Source organism: Pongo abelii, chromosome 16 (assembly GCF_028885655.2).
Source record: "Pongo abelii isolate AG06213 chromosome 16, NHGRI_mPonAbe1-v2.0_pri, whole genome shotgun sequence".
Lineage (NCBI taxonomy): Eukaryota > Metazoa > Chordata > Mammalia > Primates > Hominidae > Pongo > Pongo abelii.
In genome coordinates, this window is record NC_072001.2 from 61,020,149 (window position 1) to 61,043,323 (window position 23,175).

General features: G+C 41.0%; 1 protein-coding gene and 1 pseudogene across 3 annotated transcripts in view; both read right to left on the reverse strand.

Moving 5' to 3' along the window:
- ALDH1A2 (aldehyde dehydrogenase 1 family member A2) overlaps positions 1 to 23,175 on the reverse strand; it is a 159,595-nt gene that overhangs the window by 9,958 nt on the left and 126,462 nt on the right. For all 3 annotated transcript variants that reach the window (XM_063715986.1, XM_009249869.4, NM_001131489.1), the window contains 2 exon segments: positions 2,443 to 2,545; positions 599 to 783 (listed from right to left, as the gene is read on the reverse strand). In XM_063715986.1, coding sequence (XP_063572056.1) covers positions 599 to 783; positions 2,443 to 2,545 — 288 coding nt within the window.
- Positions 15,039 to 22,149, reverse strand: LOC129050125 (calponin-2-like; annotated as a pseudogene).

Here is a 23,175-nt window from a genome sequence, read left to right on the forward strand (position 1 = left end):
CTTTGTTTAGAACTGAGAGACTCCAGCTTAGTCCCAAAGGTCAGAATATTCTTTTTTTTTTTTTTTTTTTTTTTTTGAGACGGAGTCTTGCTCTTTTGCCCAGGCTGGTGGAGTGCAGTGGCACGGTCTGTAAGCTCCATCTCCCGGGTTCACACCATTCTCCTACCTCAGCCTCCCGAGTAGCTGGGACTACAGGTACCCGCCACCTCGCCCGGCTAATTTTTTTTTTTGTATTTTTAGTAGAGACGGGGTTTCACCGTATTAGCCAGGATGGTCTCAATCTCCTGACCTCATGTTCCGCCCACCTCGGCCTCCCTAAAAGCTGAGATTAGAGGCATGAGCCACTGTGCCCGGCCAGAATATTCTTAAAGTAACGGTAATCCCATAGTTTTTCAGAGATAAAACTTAGAAAGGGAAAGAGAAGCATAAGAAATAAGCAATCGCTCTCTGGCTCCATTTCCAGCCACGAAGACATGGTGGAGAATAAAGGAGTCAGCCGAAAAGGAAGATGTTGCTTTGTTGGGTCCTACTAGAGTGTACACAGTTCTGTGCCAGTCAAGGATTAAGTAAACAAAGGGAATGGTTATGATTTTTCTACCTGGGGACCCTGCTCAGTGGTGGGGTCAAAGGGACTCCCCACTATGCGCCTCTTGGCCCGCTCCACACTTCTTCTCACAAACTCCTCATAGATGGACTCCTCCACGAAGATGCGAGAGCCTGCAGTGCAGCACTGACCTTGATTGAAGAACACACCCTGGTGGGCCTGCTCCACAGCATAGTCCACTACAAGAGGAAACAGCCATGTTCTCACTGCTTTGCCTGGGGAGGGGCCTGTCTATGAAGCCACCTCCCTCCCCTCTCCAAAGTCCTAGGTATAGTGTGCTCACTGCACGACATAACCATGAATAGCCCTGGATTGGGAATGCAACTTTGTTCTAGTTCTGACTACACCCTGACATGCTATGTGAACTTGAACAACTTCACTTCTTTGGGTCTCTTTCTTATTCTGCAAACAGAGGTACTGAACCTCATGTATAGTAGGAGTCTCAAACCCCAATATACCACAGGGCTAGGGACATAAGGTAAAGGTATGAGTCTGCCAGGTGGTAAAGCAATGTAACAGAGAGGCTAAGAAGGAAAGCCACTACATTTAATCATTGCCACGCATAAATATGAGCCCCAGGTTGCCAGATCTTCTCAATTTTCACAGAAATCAATATTTTAATGTACAGTTCTTGTTTTGAACATAGTGTAATGTTTAGACAGGTAAACATGTCTATATTTTGTATTTGGCCAATTTACAACTCCTAATCTACAGGGCCTTGGGGCTGTATGTTTGGTATTTGGGGGATTAAACCGTAACACCAATGGGTCTTCTTTGAAGACACTAAATTTCCTCTAGATTGACATGGACTTGTGTAAAATCCTATGATAACTATTCCATATTCATCCCTTATATCTTATACTTCAAAACAGCTTAATCTGATGTGCATTAGTTGCTAAATGACCGACTGACTGAATAAATGAATCAGTCAATGTTAGGGAGATGGAGTTCCTACTCCTCAAGAGGAACAGGCATAAAGATTCTGATTTTCTTGACAACTAATATAAAGCTAAAGCTGAATTCTGCAAATTCCAAGCTGGGGCTGAAATTCAAGCAATCTGCTTTTGGTTTTCTGATCTCTCTGGTGGTGAAACTGGGAAAGCAGCTCTGCCTGGCAAAAAGTGAAGGAAAAAAAAAAAAAGAATCACTGAATGAGATGGTGGGATTTCCTTACCTGGAGAGCTTTTCAAAACAGAAAGGTCACACCTGTGCAGAATGGCCTAGGTGGCATCCTTCCTAGAGACATGGGGTTTCTCAGTTACTGCTCTAAGCCTCTGTAAGGTCCTATTGGCAAGTGGAATCATCCCAGCTTTAGGACTACTCATACCCAACTGACCCACGTGTGCTGTCATCCTAACTGAAAGTCATGGGAGCAACAGAAAGGGGTTGGAATTGACTAAACAGAGAAGGGGCTGTGGGTTTGGAAAATGCTGGCAGGGCTGGTGAAGTCCGATTTATTTAAAATGGTCTACCAGCCACCAGGCACAGTTGAAAAGTTACAGATTTATTGAATCTAGGCAGAGAGACTATCCTTCAGGTGCTCAGCAGCTGAGACCGTTGCTGTTGAACCATATGCCACTGATCAAGCCTTCATCTCATCCCCCTATTCTACAACATCACAGATTCAAAATGGCTCATTAGTGTCTAGAAAACAACTGGTTCAGTCGTCAACTGAAAAGTGCTCCTTCCCCATTATTAAACCATTTTCTCCTTAGAGATCTTCTTGATTGCCCTTAGCTTCAAATATCTTTTGCTAGTGTCCTATCAACAGTGGAGATACAAAAGAGAGTACCAAAGGATGTGTGCTGGTTCATGTACGGGACCTGTAGTTGACTTACAATCAGCATCAGCAAAAATAATATTAGGACTTTTGCCTCCAAGTTCCAGAGTTACTCTCTTCAAATTACTTCTTCCAGCTGCTTCTTGGATAAGCTTTCCAACCTGAAAGAAGGGAAATGGAGACAGGTTTTGCAAATCCTGCAGGTGAGACAGTCAGTGGCCAATGCCAGCTCAGGGCACCAATGGGATGCAACAGTAACAAACCCTAAAAGGCAAGCCAACCCAGCTCTTGTCATCAGCTTGGGTGTACAAGATATAAGTTAGTGGGGTACAGTTTAATGTCCATGCTGGAGTGAACTGGAAGACAGCTTTAGTTTCATGACGGAAGGACTAAGGAAAGGGGAGTTAAATCTGGAACCTTAATCACTGAAAGATTTCTCTAAAGACAGCTGGCAAGAAAAATGTAACTGGAGATTTCAATCACTGCATTGTGGCCTTTAGCTTTGGACTCCAGCTCCAGAAAAAAGCCAACTGGTGCCACCTGAAAGATATCATGAGGGTAAAACAAATTGTTCATGTATCTCCCAAAATGCCAGGCATGATTTTTATTACATGCTCCAAAGAGACTATCAGTATTACACCTTTGCCTCTGCCTAGAGCTACAGTAAAAGGATACCAGACAGTTGAGAATCTCTCTTTTTGTGCAATCTTGTAAATGCCGTTTATCTTGAATCCAAGTAAACAAGAGGCTGAGTTAGGAGAAAGCACTTGCCAATGAGTAGACTCACATTGGCAATGAAAAATGAAAGTGTCAGAATGGAAGCAAAAATCCACCACTTAGAGCCCCTGCTCAAGGCAGAACTCTACCTCAGTGATGGGGAATGCTGTTGGGAGACAGCCTGCAGCTGTCACCTCCTTCAGGGTCCACCTCAGCTGAAAAGAGCTCCCTTGCCCAAGGAGAAGCCCTCTTCCAAGTGGCCCATATCCACCCACTGGTGGTGGCAGGGTTTGTATAAAGGTCCTACCCTTTCAGCCCAGCATAGGACTGGGCTCTGAGGGACGGTATATACTCCATGATGACCCAAGTGACTGGCAGAGGCTGTGTCAGGCCTGTGTTGCAGTTCCAGTTCCCCAGGGCCACTCCCCTTCAGCAGGAATCCCTAGTAAAATCCTGCAAGCTAAACTCCAACTCCATGAATGCTCCCTGGGAACCTAACCTACAACAGGGTGTGACTCCACTGGAGAGCACATATCACTTTATGGAAAATGCAGAGCAGAGCCGCCATATAGCCCATAGAGGCAATTTGGTCTTGTTGAGATGAAAAAATGCTACTTGTTCCTGAAATTTTCCTGAAAATTATATATTTTAAAAGCCTGGGGAAGAGAAACGCTACATTTACTTTCAACTCCTGCAGTCCCTTGTTGAGATCCTCCAATGGGACTAACGACTTCGCAGGCAGCGGAGAACCCTGGCTAGGAGAAAAGGCTCTGGAGCCAGGCTGCCTGGATTTTTTTTTAACCAGTTCTGTCACTTAGTAACTGTTTGAGCCTAGGAAATGTATTTACTATCTGAGCCTTGGATCCTCCTCTGTAGGGGGGATAAAAATACTATGTACTTCAGAATTCTATTTTGAGGATTAAGTGGTGTACCATATATGGCACTTAGAACCCAGCCTGGCACACAGTAAGTGTGCAGACATGCTAACCATCAGCAAGTATGAGAAGCCGGGGCCTCCCTTTTCTTCCATGTTCAATGGACAGAAATGGGGGTGATGTAAAGGAGACAGCTGGACCTTCCAAAGCAGGTCTCCCGTAGATCTCCCAAACTGCCTATGCTGTTAACTCCTTCAGAAAAACACCGGGGAAACTCCAACTTCCCCTCAGTCTCCAATATCACTCATTAAATGTAACTCTGCCTCCTTGTAAAAAAGATTTTGAAAATGTATCCCCATCCTGAGAAAAGCTAACTTTAGGGGGAAAAAGTGATGTCTCTCAAAGACGCAGAACTAGAGTTTATTGATTTGCTGAAAACATGACTTACCAAGGTGTTGGAAAATGCTAACACCTGGCCCTGAAGTTTGATGGGTGAGCTGTGGCCAACCTGCCAGGCCAGACTGCCCTTCCCCCGCCCTCGCCATTTTGTGTCTCTTCCACTTCCACGCAAAGGTCTCAGGAAGACCTGGTCTCAGTAAAGGCCCTGTTCTCACACAGACATGCTCCTCTGAGAAGAAAACAGGCAGACACAAAGGGAAGGAGAATCTGGCCCTCTGTTCTGGGAATGGTGAAAATTATGACTGGTAAGGGGGAACTCACACTGAAGGGCAGCTGGGGAAACAGCAATCCTCTGACTTACTGCCAGCACTCAGGGAGGGGTGTTCCCTGAGGATGCTGTCATCTGTGACTGTCTGCTCTTCTGAGAATGTCAGTGTGCTTGCTCACTCCACTCTGGGGGAATCCAAATTAACTGATGTAGACTCATTTTAAAGTCAAGGAAGATAAACAGGTAACTGTTTTCTCAACAAGACAATTACTGGAATTCACAAACATATTACTCATTAACTTAATCCAGTCTTTATTGAGTAGTCTATGTTACTTACAAGCATTATGCCATTTAAGCCTCTCAAAAAACCTACAAAGTAGATTTTATCTCATTTTAGAGATGAGCAAACTTGAGTTAGAAGTTAGTGAATGTCACCAGGCCCCCCAGCTGGTTCATGACAGAACCTGCTGGACTATCTGCAGGCTGATGCCAGAGCCCAGGCCTGGGATTACTCCCTCTCCTTCCCCCTTCCTTCCTCCCAGCATTCTGTCATCTTTCTGTTCTCTTTTCTACATTTACTGAGCACTAATGTGTGCCACATACCATCAAAATCTTATCCCTGCACTCCAAGCTGATTTCAAAGTAGGTAGGGATATCACCTCTTGTAGACACAAATAATGTTCATAAATCATCAGTTACAAAACTTAGATTCTGCCTTCAGGTTTACATTCAAGAAACAAGCAAAAGCAAGGAAAAATCATGAGTTTTACACATAGTAAGATGCTGAGTAAATATTTGGGGTTGGCAGACACTGCTGGCCCAGCTGGTATTACATTTCTGTTTGCCCTACTCCCTGATATTCATCAGACCATTCTAGAGGTTGATACTTTTTGCCACTAGAAATGTCGGCCAGTGATTATTTTCATGGCTACGGAACTATACAAAAGTAAAAGTTTCAATCTATGATCATCAGAGAAGAATACCTAAGAATAATTTTCCCTGCATCAATGCTTTACCAGCCTTTCCTCAGAAACCAAATTTGTGCTAAACACCACAAGGCAAATCTCAGATGAATAATACCTTTCCTCTTCATCTTTGGAAGAAAGTCGAGTTACAGTTCAAGAAAGAACGGGATGTGTTAGGCTATGGGAGAACCACTTCCATCTGGAGTGGCCTCAGGACAGGACACTCCTAAACAACCCTGGTTTTCACCAATGTCCCTCATTCAACACCTATTCATAGTTCTACTATGTGCCAGGTACACTGTTGGGCATAGTCCCTTACCAATAAGGAATTCACAGCTAAAAGGACTCCCATGTAAACCTAGTAGATGTTCAATAAATGTGGCTTTGCAGTCCACCAGAAAAAAAATCTGGGTCTCATTTAATATTAGATCTGAACAGATTAAATTATAGTTCCTCAGTACTTTGTTATAACCCAAAGGTTTCCGAAGTCAAAGGCTGTGGGATTAGAAAGTATAAGAACAAACGAATTACACATAAAACAAAGGCCTAGGATTGACCAATCTTTCTAAAATGGAAAAGTTTAAGTATGGTTCCTCAGGGATACTGCCCCTCCTGACATGACCAGAAGGTGGGAGTGCACGGCAAGATAAAGGAGGCTGCAAGGGTGCACACGTTTTCCAAGTGGTTAAAAGTCAAGTTAATAGAGATGTACTTGATGATACCAAGTCTTATTCTGATGAAATTGGCAATTGGTAAGATAAAACAGGTAAACATACAGTTTGAGAAATTAAATCCTGTATATGATGTAATAGACATTAAATAGGATAAAGGTACAGAGATCAAATTTTTAGTTCGCCATCACCTTTTCTTCCAAGCAGAAAAGATTTTACAACGTACTTGTGTAAATCTTGTAATGAATCTTCAATTTGGGAAAGCCACTTCACCTCCTCCCGGGTGTCAGTTTCTTCATCTGCAGAATGAAGGCACAGGCCAAGCAACAAATCTCTCTCTTAGTACTCCAGTTAATTGAAGGAGTTAAAAAAGACAGACAGGACTCCTGGGGACCCTGCTCATTCTGAGAGTCTGTTCACAATTCTTGTGTTTTTCTTGCCTTATGAAGCAGAAGTAGCTTGTTACAAGTAGAACACCACAGCTGCACTGAATGATAGAAAAACCTCATCTTTTTTTAGTTTCCCTTCCCAGAGCTCATTATGAAAGAGTAAGTGATAGTGTTCCTATCATGCAGTTTCTTAACTTTGCACTCCCTGCAGAGCCTCTCAGCTCTGTGTACCCCAAACATGCAAGGGCAGTGAACTGGGGGCTCCTCCACACATAATGAAACTGGGCTAATTCTCAGCAGGAATGTTGGCACAGTTCAACTCTGACTCCCATCCTCATTTGAATAGGCCTCAAGATTGATATCAGGAGTATCCCTGGAAGAGCCACAGTGTACTGGAATCATGTTCACAGCAATGCGGCAATGTAGGGGAAAGCAATTTGGGGCTTTGCAAGAAAAATAATTTGTTATAAAGAACAAAAAGGAACACAAAAGGCTTTTCATGTCCTCTTTATTCAGGGCAGTTGCTCCCTGAACAGTTTCCAAAGTTGGGTAAAATTTTTCTTTTTATTAATTAATTACTCAGGTGAGTTCCTACTCAGAGCTATTTTATTACACATATCAAGGTACATTTTTCTCGGAGATATAACACCTTTTTAAAAATAGAAAAATCTCTACTAGAGATCCCAGTAAACTAGTCAAAGATGCCTGCGTCTTGTAATATCTTTTCATAAATCCCAAATAGATGTCCTCTCTGCTTCTTCCCTCTTCTCCTTTCTTAATTTTCATTGTTATGCTTCCTGGTTCCAACTGTGTTGGGAATAGATGTGCCAAAAATATGGGGATTGGGTGTTTGTCTTTCTGAAGTACCCAGAAATAACAGGCCAAATTAATCTGTCCAGATTTCCACCAGAAACAAACAGGACCAAGGCATCTAAGCAGTTCCTTTAAGTGGTAACAGCAGTTTAAATCTTTATCTGTGAAATTCAGATTATGAAGGCCAGTATAACCACTATGTTTCCAGCCTTCTTTCCCACCCCATTCCCACCAACACACACACACGACTCTAGCCACACGAAACCACTTGGCCTTTCTGGAACGTGCCTGTGTGTCTTTGCATAAGCTGCTCCATCTACCTGCAATGCCTTTTCACCCCTTGCTTACTTGATACACTCATTTTTACAGAGATAACTCTTTCACCTCCTCTGAGAAGGTAGCTTTCCTTCCCTACCCTCCCTGCAGGGTTTGGTGTTCCTTCTCGGATCTCACAGTGCTATGTACATAACTCTCACATTGTGCTTGTTTAATAGCTGTCTCCCCAACTACAATGACTGACTTTAAAAAAAATATGCGTATGTACACAGATTTTCTTTTAAGACAGGGTCTCACTCTCTTGCCAAGGTTGAACTGTAGTAGTATGATTATGGCTCACTGTATCCTTGAAATTCTGAGTTCAAGCAATCCTCCCAACTCAGCCTGAGTAACTGGGACTACAGGCATTTGCCATCATGCCTGGATAATTAAAAAAAAATTTTGGTACAGACAGGGTCTCACTATGTTGACTAGGCTGGTCTCAAACTCTTGGCCTCAAGGGGTCCTCCTGCCTAGGCCTTGAAAGCACTGGGATTACAGGCATGAGCCACCAGGGCCCAGACAAACTTTCAATAATTTGTTAAGTCAACAAGCCAGAAGAAGAAAACTGCTTGAGAGCAGTGGTGTGATCACGGCTCACTGCATCCTTCCACTCCTTGGCTCAAGCAAGCCCGCCATTCAGCCCATTGAATAACTGGGGCTACAGGTGCACACTACCAAGCCCGGCTAATTTATTTTTTATTTTTTTACAAAGGCTGGGGCTTGCCATCTTGCCCAGGCTGGTCTTGAACTCCTGGGCTCACACAATCTTCTGGTCTTGATCTCCCAAAGTGCTAGAATTATGGGCGTGAGCCATCGTGTCCAGCTAATGTTATTGTTGATTGAGCACCTATTCTATCTACTTGTTTTCAGAAACATTATTTTATTTCATCTTCATGACAAAACTGGGAGGCAGGAATTATTATCCTATTTTATAATTGGAAAAAAGAGAAGACTCACAGAAGTCAAGAAATGACTTGCAAACAGACACCCACTGAGTGGCAGAGCCAGGACTGGTCTCAGAATGTGCACACCAAGCCTCAGGCTCTTTTCCCTCCTCTTCTCCAGACCTTCCCCTGGGAATTGGGTCCCCTTTGCTGTGAGTAGCATTTTGACAGTTAAACACATCATCTACCACTAACATGTTCAACTGCTTTGTACACTTAGCCATCCTTTTGTTACATAAGACTCCCTATTTCTATTTCAGATAAGCTTTAAAAATCAAGGTTTTGATTTTCTTGGTCTGCTTTGATAGGAAAAAGCATGGAGCAGTCAAGTCAAAAGTACTCTATGTCCCATTAACTAGGTGAACTAAAGGGATCAACACCTTAGAACCTGCTCAAACTCAACCTGAGTTTTGAGGAGAAAGCTAACTGCAGAATCTCTGACTTAGCATAGTTAGAGAATAAATCATGGAATCTCATCCAGCAAGCAGAGACTATACCATACTTTTTCTTATTCTTCAGTCTTCAAGTTTTAAGAATTTTTTAAAAAGAGAAGTTTTATGCTGATAGTTTAAAACCTACACAACCAAAGGTTTTTCCACATGAAACTGGTTTTTTCAATATCTTCATGACATTCAAACTGGTATTTTTTAATAAAATACTGAATGATTCATGAATGGACTCACACAACCTTAGAAAAAGGCCTATTAGCTGTTTATAGCTAAAACTGTAGCAAGCCACTTCCCCCAACCTAAAATGAGGGGTGAAGCTAACTAGGAGAGAGCTGACCTGATTCATGACTCAAGCAGTAGAGATGGTGCTTGTATCATGCAACATGACATTTATCTCACTTAGGAAATGAAAGAACCCCAGCTGCGTAAATTAGAATGAGTGATAATACAGCTGTTAGCTACAAACATTTGTTTGGCACGAATCAATCTGGACTCTCCTGTAGTTTGCTTTGATGGTCTCTCTACTATCTTGTTGACTAATGATGAGATCATTGTTAACCTAACTGAGTAAAGAAAACACTATACCAAGCAAAATGCATATTGTTTTCCTGTACTTTACTGAGATTGTTCATTGACTTGTGTTTATAAGAGCTCTTTTATATTTATTAAATATTTACATGCACTGCTTATGTATTTAGCTGCATAAGGAGAAATTAATCCCATCTTTAATCTGAGTAAAGTTGTTGGCTTTCTGAAGGCCTTTTGCTTTAGTAAAATGGAAAGCAGCCACCTGAAATAAGGTTCTTGTTGTTAACTGTTCCAGACACTTTGTAATGTACCAATAGGTCCCATCTCCCTAAAGTAATCACAGCAGAAGCCATGTTCTAATCCATATTTAAGTGACATGTTCACTCTGGAAGAATCTATACAACTTCTCAGGTAGCCTGCAAAGTTAGAATAAATGGATAAAGAAGTAAATAACTACAGCTAAAAAAGGGTTTGGGGATTATGTGATCATTTGATTTGCCTGTGAAAATTCTCCATCCACCACTACTAATATGGAAATTACAAATTGGTTTTTATATTCTAGACAAATGCTGTTCTCCCTTAAGTCCTCTAGTGTCTGCCAATAATGTCATTCCAGAGAAGAAACTAAGAGATAACCTAGAAGTCATGGGATTAGTTCCCCTCCAAATGAATGTAAGCCTCTCTACAGAGAGAGAAGAATCAAATGTAGATTCTGTCAGAAAATTTAGCTGAAACTTGCTCTATTTACACTGTAATAGGCTACTTAATATTTTAAGTATTCCTAAAAGCAAAACAATTCAAAGACCCACCTTCCACCCCATTCTCTTTCCTAAATTCTCCCTTCTCTCTCTCTCTCAGTTCCCTATTGAATAGCTCAGTATTGGAAGATTGCATAGGTAGTTATTAATGTTTTATTTGTGAAGATAAAAAAATTCCTGTTGTTATAAAGCTACAATAGTCAAAATAATGTGATACTTGTGATGCAACAGTCACACAGATTACTGAAACAGAACAGAGAGTACAGAAATAGACCCATATAGGGCCGGGCGCAGTGGCTCATGCCTGTAACTTTGGGAGGCCAAGGCTGGTGGATCACGAGGTCAGGAGATCAAGACCATCCTGGCTAACATGGTGAAACTGCGTCTCTACTAAAAATATAAAACATTAGCTGGGCAAGGTGGTGGGCGCCTGTAGTTCCAGCTACTTGGGAGGCTTAGGCAGGAGAATGGCATGAACCCGGGAGGCAGAGCTTGCAGTGAGCCGAGATCGCGCCACTGCACTCCAGCCTGGGTGACAGAGCAAGACTCCATCTCAAAAAAAAAAAAAAAAAAAAAAAAAAGACCCATATAAATATGGAAAACTTATGCTTGAAAAAAGCAAGCATCACAAAGACAATTCAGTGGAGGCAGGGCAGTCTTTTCAACAAATGGTGCAGGAACTATTGTCATTATCCATCTAACTAGCACTTGGATCCTTACCTCTCAACATACACAAAAGTTGAAGTAGATCATAGGCCTAAATGTAAAACACAAAACTATAAAATTTCTAGAAAAAAGCATACGAGAAAGTCTTTGTGATCTTATGTTAGGCAAAGATTTCTTAGACACCATACCAAAAGCCTGATCCATAAAAGAAAATATTAATAAACTGGACATCAAAATTAAAAACTTTAAGAGACACTGGGAGAAAATATTTGCAAAGCACAAAGGACTTTTATCCAGAATATACTAACAATTTTCATAATTCAACAATGAGGAAAACAAACAACCCTTGTCTCCAAAATGTGCAAAGATTTAAAGATACTTCACCAGAGAAGATACAATGTGGCAAATACACAAATGAAAAGACACTCAATGGTAGAGAACTGGAAATTAAAACCACATTGAGACAATGCTATATACCTATTTGAATGGCTAAAATGTGAAAGACTAACCACATCAAATGTTGGTGGGGATGTGAAGGAGTTCAAAGTCTTAAACATTGCTGGTAAGAATGTAAGATGGTACAACCGATTTGGAAAACAGTTTGGCAGTCTCCTGCCCTACCACACAATCCAGCCATTCCATTCCCAGGTATTTACCTAAGAGAAAAGGACATATATGTCCATACAAATATTTGTAAATGAATGTTCATAGAAGCTTTTATTTGTAGTAGTCCCAAACTGAAAACAATCCAAATGTTCATCAGTGGCTGAATGGATAAACAAACATACAACAAATGGATAAATCCAAATGTTCATCATTGGCTGAATGGCTATTAAACCTGATACAGGTTGAACATCCCTTATCAAAATGTGTGGAACCAGAAGTGTTTTGGATTTGGGATATTTTTTCAGATTTTGGAATATTTGCATTATACTTACCAGTTGAGCACCCCGATCTGGAAATCCAAAATCCAAAATGCTCCAGTGAGCATTTCCTTTGAGCATGATGTTGGTGCTCAAAAAGTTTCAGGTTTTGGGAGCATTCCAGATTTCAGATTTTTTGAATTCAGAATAGTTAAACTGTATACCCATAAATGGACCACTACTTGGCAATAAAAAAGAACGAATTGATACGCACAACATAGATAGATCTCAAAATAACTGTGCTGAGTAAAAATAGCTAGACAAAAGAGTATATACTATATGTTGCCGTTCATATAAAATTCTAGAAAATGCAAATAATCTATAGTGCCAGAAAGCCTGGGAATGTGGGGGTGGGGGTGGAGAGAGAGATTACAAAGGGGCACTAGGAAACATGTGAGGGTGAGGGACATATTCACTGTGAACTCTACTGATGGTTTCACAGGTAGATGGATACACATGGCCAAGACTTATCAAATTGTACACTTTAAATATGTGCAATCTATTGTATATCAATTATACCTCAATAAAGCTGTTAATAAAGGTACATTAAACAAAAATGTTACTTCATTACAGAAATTATGCCATATGTCTCTTTGCAGACTACTGGCAGGAAAATTACATTCAATCTACCTGATGACTCAACACATGATATAATGGTTGTAATCAAAGTAAAATGTATTAAAAATACATTTATTATTTTGAAATAATTAGAGCCAAACAGGGAAAAAAGTGAATTAAAAAAAACTTTAAGCAAAAGGTGGTGAGAAACAGATCAGAGGCCAATAAAATAAAGTCTGATGACTGGGGTGAAAAGAAGGCAATATTTGAGATTACAAATCTAAAGAATAAAGCATCATAGTCACTATAGAGTTGATCAGTTCTTATTTATATGCATAGAAGTTAGAAAAAAAAATTGAGCTAAGGCCTCCCTGGCTACATAAGGGAAGAAAGTTTATTTCCGGTAGAAGAAATGGCATGTGCCAAGTCACAGAACTGTGAAAGGCACGTCTCATTTGGGGTTTTGCAAACAGTCTAGTAAGGCAAGTATACAATGGGCAAGTGTACAAAATGAAGGTGGTAAGAAAGGCAGGGGTCTGGTCATAAATCAGTCTGTTACCCTAAGAAGTTTGGATTTTGGTATGTGATGGATACCCGGGTAGAGATGTCCACTCTACTGTTAGTGCTCAAAAGAGAGGTTGTTAAATTAAAGCAAGCTATTTTAGGGAAATCTCTTGACATACTGTGTTGATTCACTCATTTCATTACTTCCATAGTGGTAGACAAATAATTGAATCAATTAGCTGGGAAATGGTGAACTTCCATGCTTAGAAGCCAACAGTTATAATTGTTACAACTGAAATTAGTCATGGGCCTTCCCTAAGGAATATCGCTTTAAGCAGATAAGAGCCAAATCACCAAAAATTGCTTAAGAAGAAAAGCTCACCAGCCAAGTATGGAAGATAAAATTTCCTATGAATTCCTCAGCTGATTGCTCAGGTTCCCTTCAACAACTTATGCAGAGGGAACATAATGGTCCTGGGGGCACTGGAGGTGTTTAGCTGTGCTAAACCTACAAAATCAGGGACCAGGGCTGGAGCACAGAACAAATAAGAGAAGGAATAGAGAAAAACTCAGGTGATTTTACCAACAATCAGACCTATTTGCTGTATGCTAGGTGAGCCTCGACGGCTTCATTGGTAAAACATGGAGTGACTTAAGGGCATCTTTATACACACTAATGCTTGGTACACAGTGGGAAATTAAAAATGCTTATGGAATGAAAGAGAACTCTTAGTTCTAAGATTATCAAAATCATCTCTCTTTTACAGCTAGAAAGTTTGTTAGTGGCTCTGTGGGTTCAAGGGCTGCTCCAATATATGAAGAGCAGGAGCGAGGGGAAACTAACTACAAATAGACTAAAGTGGCACAGAAGTAGCAATAGTACTACTTGTTTATGCAGTGTGGCTTATAGAAATGTCTTCTTTACAGCTGCACTGTACGAGCCAGAGCGTCTGAGAAATACAAAGAACTTTGCTCACATGCCAATATGTACCCGTCTTCAGTCAGATGTTTACTATATTGCCAATTCTGTATAGTTTTGTAGTATGTGCGAACTTTTAGAAATGTCTGCAAACTTTTAATACTGGCAATTTTTTGTTTCTTCGTTAATTTATGGGTACAGGGAATACACTAGACAATCTCCTTGCTTTGCTAAGCTGATTGTGAATTCATTTTTTTTTTTCCTTAAGGTGGTCAGGAGAGATATAATTGATGGAATCCAGCGACAGACATAGCAAACAATATGAGTGGTATCTTTCAGTTTACACAAGTGCTTTATTCTAGCACTGGTTAACAAACTCGGAACTCTGGGTTTTTTTCTCAAATGGGCCTGGAAACATCTTCTGGACCCAACTATTCAAATGATATGCAAACTAGTGATTCTTAAATGTCAATGAATGTAAGAATCACTGTGTAAACTTACTAAAATGGGAATTCTTGGATCTATTTCCAAAATTCTAACTTAGAAAATGTTGAGTCCAGAAATCTGTGTTTTAATAAGCACCTCCAACCTCACCACTGTAGGTGAGGTGGTCTTTGCACAACTACTGAAAAACAAAGGAAACTATGTAACATTTTTCTGCAAAGAAATTTCTCCCTACACCAGAATTCCATTCTGGCAAACCCAGTTTGAAGGAGTGGCCACCACTCTAGGTCACAGCAAGAAATCATAAGTGAGTTCCTTAATAGGTACCAGGCATCTTCTTCCAGCATTGTATTGTTTTTTAAAATTATACTTTGAATTCTGGGATACATGTGTAGAACGTGGAGATTTTTTACATGTGCCATGGTGGTTTGCTGCACCCATCAACCCATCATCTACATTAGCTGTTTCTCCTAATGTTATCTCTCCCCTAGCCCGACAGGCCCCGGTGTGTGATGTTCCCCTCCATGTGTCCATGCATCCTCATTGTTCAACTCCCACTTATGAGTGAGAACATGCGGTGTTTGGTTTTCTGTTTTTGTGTTAGTTTGCTGAGAATGATGGTTTCCAGCTTCATCCAGGTCCCTGTAAAGGACATGAACTCATCCTTTTTTATGGCTGCATGGTATTCCATAGTGTATATGTGCCACATTTTCTTTATCCAGTCTATCTTGATGGGCATCTGGGTTGGTTCCAAGTCTTTGCTATTGTGAATAGTGCTGCAATAAACATAGGAGTGCATGTGTCTTTATGGTAGAATGACTTATAATCCTTTGGGTATATAGCCAGTAATGCGATTGTTGTGTCATATGGTATTTCTAGTTCTAGATCCTTGAAGAATTGCCAGTCTTCCACAATGGATGAACTAATTTATACTCCCACCAACAGCATAAAAGCATTCCTATTTCTCCAAATCCTCTCCAGCATCTGTTGTTTCCTGACTTTTTAATGATTGCCATTCTAACTGGCATGAGATGGTATCTCACTGTGGTTTTGATTTGCATTTCTCTAGTGACCAGTAATGATGAGCTTTTTTTCATGTTTAATGGCCACGTCATCTTTTGTGAAGTGTCTGTTCATATCCTTTGCCCACTTTTTGATGTTTTTTTTGTTTTTTTTCTTGTAAACTTGTTTAAGTTCCTTGTAGAGTCTGGATATTAGCCCTTTGTCAGACGAGTAGATTGTAAAAAGTTTCTCCCACTCTGTAGGTTGCCTGTTCACTCTGATGATAGTTTCTTTTGCTGTGCACAAGCTCTTTAGGTTAATTAGATCTCATTTGTCAATTTTGGCTTTTGTTGCCATTGCTTTTGGTGTTCTAGTCATGAAGTCCTTGCCCGTGCCTATGTCCTGAATGGTATTGCCTAGGTTTTCGTCTAGGATTTTTATGGTTTTAGGTCTTACATTTAAGTCTTTAATCCATCTTTAGTTAATTTTTGTATAAGGTGTAAGGAAGGGGTCCAGTTACTGTTTTCTGGATGTGGCTAGCCAGTTTTCCCAACACCATTAATTAAATAGGGAATCCTTTCCCTATTGCTTGGATTTTTGTCAGGTTTGTCAAAGATCAAATGGTTGTAGATATATGGTGTTATTTCTGAGGCCTCTGTTCTGTTCCATTGGTCTATGTATATCTGTGTTTGTACCAGTACCATGCTGTTTTTGTTACTGTAACCTTGTAGTAAAGTTTGAAGTCGGGTAGCATGACGCCTCCAGCTTTGTTCTTTTTGCTTAGGATTGTCTTGGCTATACAGGGTCTTTTTTGATTCCATATGAAATGTAAAGTCGTTTTTTCTAATTCTATGAAGAAAGTCAATGGTAGCTTGATCGGGATAGCATTGAATTTATAAATTACTTTGGGCAGTATGGCCATTTTTGTGATACCATGAGTATGGAATGTTTTTGCATTTATTGTGTCCTCTCTTATTTCGTTGAGCAGTGGTTTGTAGTTCTCCTTGAAGAGGTCCTTCCAATCCCTTGTAAGTTTTATTCCTGAGTATTTTATTCTCTTTTTAGTCATTGCGAATGGGAGTTCAGTCATGACTTGGTTCTCTGTTTGTCTATTATTGGTGTATAGGAATGCTTGTGATTTTTGCACATTGAATGTGTATCCTGAGACTTTGCTCAAGTTGCTTATCAGCTTAAGGAGATTTTGGGCTGAGACTATGGGGTTTTCTAAATATACAGTCATGTCATCTGCAAACAGACAATTTGACTTCCTCTCTTCCTAACTGAATACCCTTTATTTCTTTCTCTTGCTTGATTGCCCTGACCAGAACTTCCAATACTATGCTGAATAGGAGTGGTGGGAGAAGGCATCCTTTTCTTGTGCCAGTTTTCAAAGGGAATGCTTCCAGCTTTTGTCCATTCAGTATGATATTGGCTGTAGGTTTGTCTTAAATAGCTCTTATTATTTTGAGATATGGTCCATCAATACCTAGTTTATTCGATTTTTAGCATGAAGGGATATTGAATTTTATTGAAGGCCTTTTCTGTATCTGCTGAGATAATCATGTGGTTTTTGTCATTGGTTCTGTTTGTGACGTATTACATTTATTAATTTGCATATGTTGGACCAGCCTTGCATCCCAAGGATGAAGCCAACTTTATTGTGGTGGATAAGATTTTTCCTTACAGACAGAGGTTTTATTGTGTTTGGTCCACAGTCGTATTTCACATTATCTCATGGAGCAGGGCCCCTGGGTGGGGGTCCCTGTGCAGTACTTGGAGGGGCATGTGGCCTGGGGAGATGGAGCAGTATAGCTGGTCAGGCCCAGAAGGGGAGAAGGGCTGGTACTCCTTAAAACCTACTGAGGGGCCGGGCACGGTGGCTCACGCCTGTAATCTCAGTACTTAGGGAGGCCAAGGTGGGTGGATTACCTGAGGCCTGGAGTTTGAGACCAGCCTGGCCAACATGGTGAAACCTCATCTCTACTAAAAATACAAAAGTAGCCAAGCATGGTGGCACATGTCTGTAATCCAAGCTACTTGGGGGGCTGAGGCAGGAGAATCCCTTGAGCTCAGGAGGTAGAGGTGGAGGTGCAGTGAGCCAAGATCATGCCACTGCACTCCAGCCTGGGCAACAACTAAAAAAAAAAACCCTACTGAGGCCACAGTCGTGGTGGTGTGGGCAGTGGGGGGGATTTGCCCCAACCACTCAGCATCCACTTCCTTGTACAGGCATCACTTTCCCCACTGGGCTCTGAGGCAGGTCTGAGGTCTGTTGGTCTGAGGGTCCTAGGGAAATCCAGCCACTTGGGAGCCTGAGATATTTAGCATCATAGACAGGCCCCCTTTCCCAGGGGACTCATTTCCCAGCACCCTCTCCACTGTCCCCACCCCATTCCTCAGGAAAAAAAATGTATTTTTCTTTTGTTAATGCTTCCTGAAACTTTTGCGGGTACAGAAACCACAAACTGATCGGCTGACAAAAGTGGGAAGAGGCAAGGTAACTGGAAACCTTCGGGTACTGGTTCCCTCCAAGCCCAGGTCTCCTCCCCAGCACAGCTCTGCTGACAGCCTGGACGTGCCAGCAGGGACCCTCACCGTACACATATTGAGATATGGCCTCGACCCCTTCCCCCACAACCTGGTGGCTCAGTCATGTGAAGGACCAAGGCAAGGGGGAAGAAAGCCCTGCTGCCTGATTCCACGTTGGCACTCACAGACCCTCGGTTGATTGGCAGCACTGAACAGGTTAAGAAAGAAAAAAAAGATGAAAACACAGAAAAACCCAAAAACTCAGACAGGGAGACAATGTGGGGAGAGACCGTGCTGGGAGCCTCAGTAGCCAGCCTCCTCCTGGTAGTAAGGGGGATATTCAGGGACCTCTCCTGGGCCCAGGCAGTCGCCAGCGCCCAGGGAAGCCCCGTCGGCCATTGTGCCTGGCGGGCAGTACTTGGGGTCATATATATGCTGGCCCAGGCCAAAGACCCTGGCTACTATGGTTGGTACCCTGGGTGTAGCCCATCTGCAGGGACATGGAGGAATTATCACACTTGTCGGTTCCCAGCTTGGTGTCATCGATGTGCCACCACGTCCCAGGAGCCGTGATGCTCACCTGGCTGGCACACTTATTTGTACCCATCTGGAGGCTAATGGCCGAGTGGTCCATGGGGGACAGGATGTGATTCTTGGGGTCACACAGATGCCTCCTCACGCCATACACAGTCATGCCCAACTGGCTGGCACATTTGTTGGTGCCCATCTGCAGCCCGATGACGCACTGGCCAGCCTTCATGGCGGCGTCCCTGAAGTTCTGCTCCTGCTTCTCTGAGTACTTGATGCCAGTGTCCACCCCGCTCTGCAGCCCCTTAGTCTTGGCCTTCCCTGCTAGGGCAAAAAGAGACACCTGCATGTGCCTCATGTTCCCACTCTCAAACAGGTTGTTGGCCTCGAACACGTCCATGGGGTTCATGTCATAGCTGACCATGGCCTTGATGAAGTGGGAGAGGTTTTCTAGCTGCTGCCACTTCTGCATGGAATGGTTGATCTTGGGGACTGAGGCCAGCTGCAGCTTGTTCATGAGTATGCATAAGATAATCCCATCCTTCAGGCTCTTCTGGAAGTCAGGATCAATGGAGATGCCGGTGAGTCCCTTGATCCAGCTGCGGAGCTCTGCCTCCTTCTGGGGGTCATATTTGGGCAGAAGCCAGTTCTTGACCTCGGCTGACAGCCCATACTAGAGGCCCTTGTTGAACTGCGTGGAACTCATGGCTGGCAGGCTGCGGGACAGGGCCACATGGGACAGGGGCGGATAAGCTTTTTGATGTGCTGATGGATTGTTCATCGGTGATATTGGCCTGAAATTTTCTTTTTTTGTTGTGTCTCTGCCAGGTCTTGATATCAGGATGATGCTGGCCTCATAAAATGAGTTAGGGAGGAGTCCCTCTTTTTCTATTGTTTGGAATTGTTTCAGAAGGAATGGTACCAGCTCTTCTTTGTACCTCTGGTAGAATTCAGCTGTGAATCCGTCTGGTCCTGGGCTTTTTTTGGTTGGTAGGCTATTAATTATTGCCTCAATTTCAGAGCCTGTTGTTCGTCAGTTCAGGGATTCAACTTCTTCCTGGTTTAGTCTTACAGTATTCTCTGATGGTAGTTTGTATTTCTGTGGGATCCATGGTGATAACCCCTTTATTGTTTCTTATTGTGTCTATTTGATTCTTTTCTCTTTTCTTCTTTATTAGTCTGGATAGTGGTCTATCTTGTTAATCTTTTCAAAAAACCATCTCCTGGGTTCCTGCACTGTATTCTAAATCTAGTACACTATTTTACCAAAAAAGAAAAAAGATTCATAATCAATTTATCCAAGCAAGCACCAAGGCAGTCTTCCAAGAAGTGAAATAGAAGAGCAAACACACACACACACACACAAACACTTACTGGTAGCCAAAAATATTTGTAAAATATTTACAAAAGCTACAAAATAAACGAAAGGAGAGTAAAGTTGCCAGAGGACAGCAGAATGTAGTTATTGACAAATATATTATTTGCAAATGGAAGTTTCAGATTCAACTGATATTTACTGAATTCTTACAATATGCCAAGCAATATGCTTGGAACTTTCAAATACATTATTTCAATCTTCAAATGAGCCTGTAAGGTGTGATTCATAGGCCTTACTAATGGAAGAAGACAGGAAAGAACAGACTAAATAATTCGCCAAAAGTCACACAGCAGGAAAGCTGGGATTTGATCCATGATTTGTGGATCAAATCCAGTGTCTCATCTATTTATACCACACTTACCCAAGCATTAATTGTCCCATAAACTTCATTTTCAAAATAAACAGAAAACAATGACGGTTAATATTTACTGACACTTTACTAAGAATTAGATCCTGTGGCTAAACACTCTAGATACACTAGCTTTTCTTAGTCCATTCAGTTTAGCTATAATGTCCCAGACTGGATACCTAATAGAGAAAGGAAATTTATTTCTTACAGTTCGAGAGGCTGGGAAGTCCAAGGTTGAGAGACCCACATGTGGTGAAGGACTTCCTGTGGTGTCATCCCATGGTGAAAGATGGAAGAGCAAGAGAGCACAAGACAGCACGAGATTTAATGTGCAACCTCAAGCCCTTTTATAATGGCATTAATCTATTAATGTGGGTTAACAGATTAGTACCCACCTAAATACCCCTCACTAGTGCCCGTCTCTCAACACTATTGCATTGTAGATTAAATAACGAACACACACTTTCTGGGGAACACATTCAAATCATCTTTCATCCTCACAATCCATGAGGTAGGTACAATCATCTCTAATCTACAGCTGGGATATCTGAGGCCTGGAAAGATTAAATAATAACATGTAATGTGAATGAATTCAATCAAGTATAATAGACGTTTAAATTGTCTAGTTTTCTGATATGACTGACATATTTAATCTTGATTCCTTTAGTATGATTTGAAGACTGTGTTCAAAACTTACTGAAAAAGTGATGATTTCCTTTAGTTGGTTTAGAGGGAGGTAAACTATAGAGTTGTGATATACTCTTCTGTCAAACTTTCATTTCAGGAAAGCTCTGAGGAGTACTTTATTTTCTTTTAAGAGACTCTGAATAAAGGATGAAGAGAAATTAACTCAGGCTGAACTACATTAATGCTGTAAAAATCCTAAAGTAATGTTAAATTGTATGGGTTGGTCTTTGTTGATCATTAGCTTAATCAGATTGATCATTTACTGTTCAGCTTGGGAATTATCTTTGCTTATGACAAGCCATCTGCATAGTTTTGTAGATGGACATTACTTGACCTAAATGTGGTTAAGAATAATATAATCTGAAGTGTAAAAAGATGACTCATGGGAAATCACTGTTGAGGAAAACCTAGTATTTTCTCCAGCTTTTACACACTTTGGTACCCCCTGACTATTAACTACTCTCGTTAGAACACTGAGGCAGCATGTTTAGCAGTCATTGAGCATGTCGTGTTCAGTGTTGGCTCACCTACCAAGAGTTAAGGACCCTAGGAAATCAGACACACACTACCCTTCTCAACATGTCCCATCTGGTATGATTTAGGTTCTTAGGGCTGTGTTGTTTGTTTTTATTTCCCCATCTCTATAAGGTTTTTCACATCCTATTAAAGAGACTTCTAAGGATAGACACTGAATTCACATAAAATCTGCAGCTCTGGTGTTTAAATGCCTGTTAAAAGTACAACTGCAGGAATGACAACAAAACTGCATTTGCTATTGAAAGGAAACAGTGAAACCTAATATCCCATCCTACCTTCCAGCAAAATATGTATCAAGCTTTTACAAACTGCGGATTCTTTAATATCTGGCATAGGAAATTATTTTGAGAATAAATGATACTATTTGTTGATTATCTGCCAATATCAAATAACACATTACTCACAAGGGTCCTCACAGCTAGCATTCCTTTCCTCGAAGTTCTTTTCATATTTTGGTTCCCGTAAAACTAGTTCCATTTTCTCCAAAGAGATTAGTGGTAAGAGAAAAGGAAGACAGCCTTAAATTCTTGCTAGTTGTGAATATTAACAACTGTGGAATTAAGATGGAGAATTATCTTTTTTCTTAAAATACTTTCATCTTTGAATAAAGTAGCTTTTCATTCAAATGTAAGTATCTTCAACTAATGACATTTCTCCTAGATATAGATACATTTGAAAATTATATTAAATGACAGAACTTTAGTTCTGTCCTTGATCTTAGCATCTTGAAAATCATGACATTTTTAGGTAATGATACAGAGAATTCTCCTCTTCTCTCCATGCTCCCCTAACACACCACACTCTAATAGTTACATATTCACAGATTCTCTCTTGGGCTAGACTGAATCACATAAAACAACACCTTTGCCTCTCCAAAATCTAGCATAGTGCTAGACAGGTAAGTGCTCGATAAATGTTTGTGGAATTGACTTGAAACAACTCAAGTTTAAAACTTTCAAGTCCTATATCAGACAGTGTCAAATGGTAACCCTATATTGTAACAAATGAAATTTAAAGAGGCTAAAGATGCAATTTTGAAGTAAATTTTAGGGAAAAAAAGGAGTTACAATGTGTCTATGATCTAAGAATGTGGCACTGAGAAATTATCCTTCCTAAGTACCCCCATTAATATGTCACTCCGAATTTTAATGGCTCTCTCCTATGGGAGGGTGTATAAGTCCCTTATCCTGGGAGGCAGTGTACCACTGTAATATGGAATATAGGCCCTGGGTGTGACTCTCAGCCCTACAACTTACTAGCCATGTAACCCTGGGCAGGTAATTTAACCCCTCTTAGCCACACTTTGCTCAGTGCTGTAGGGTTGTTGTAATAATGTATTCAAAGCATTTAGCAGGTATTTGACACAAAGTAAGTGCTAAATCAATGTTGGCTATTAATATCCAAAATGTAAAGCCTTTAATACTTTGTAAAATTAATTGATTTTTCACAGTTTGAGATATAACTCATATATACCATAAAATCCACTCTTTTGATGTGTACAATTCAGTGGATTTTAGTATATTAACAGAGTTGTGCATCCATCACAACCATTACTTCTGAGGACATAAATACCCCAAAAAGATACTTCATATTCCATCAGCAGCCACTTTCCATTCTCCCAGTCCTTTGCAACCACTAATCAACTTTCTGTTTATAGATTTGCCTATTCTGGA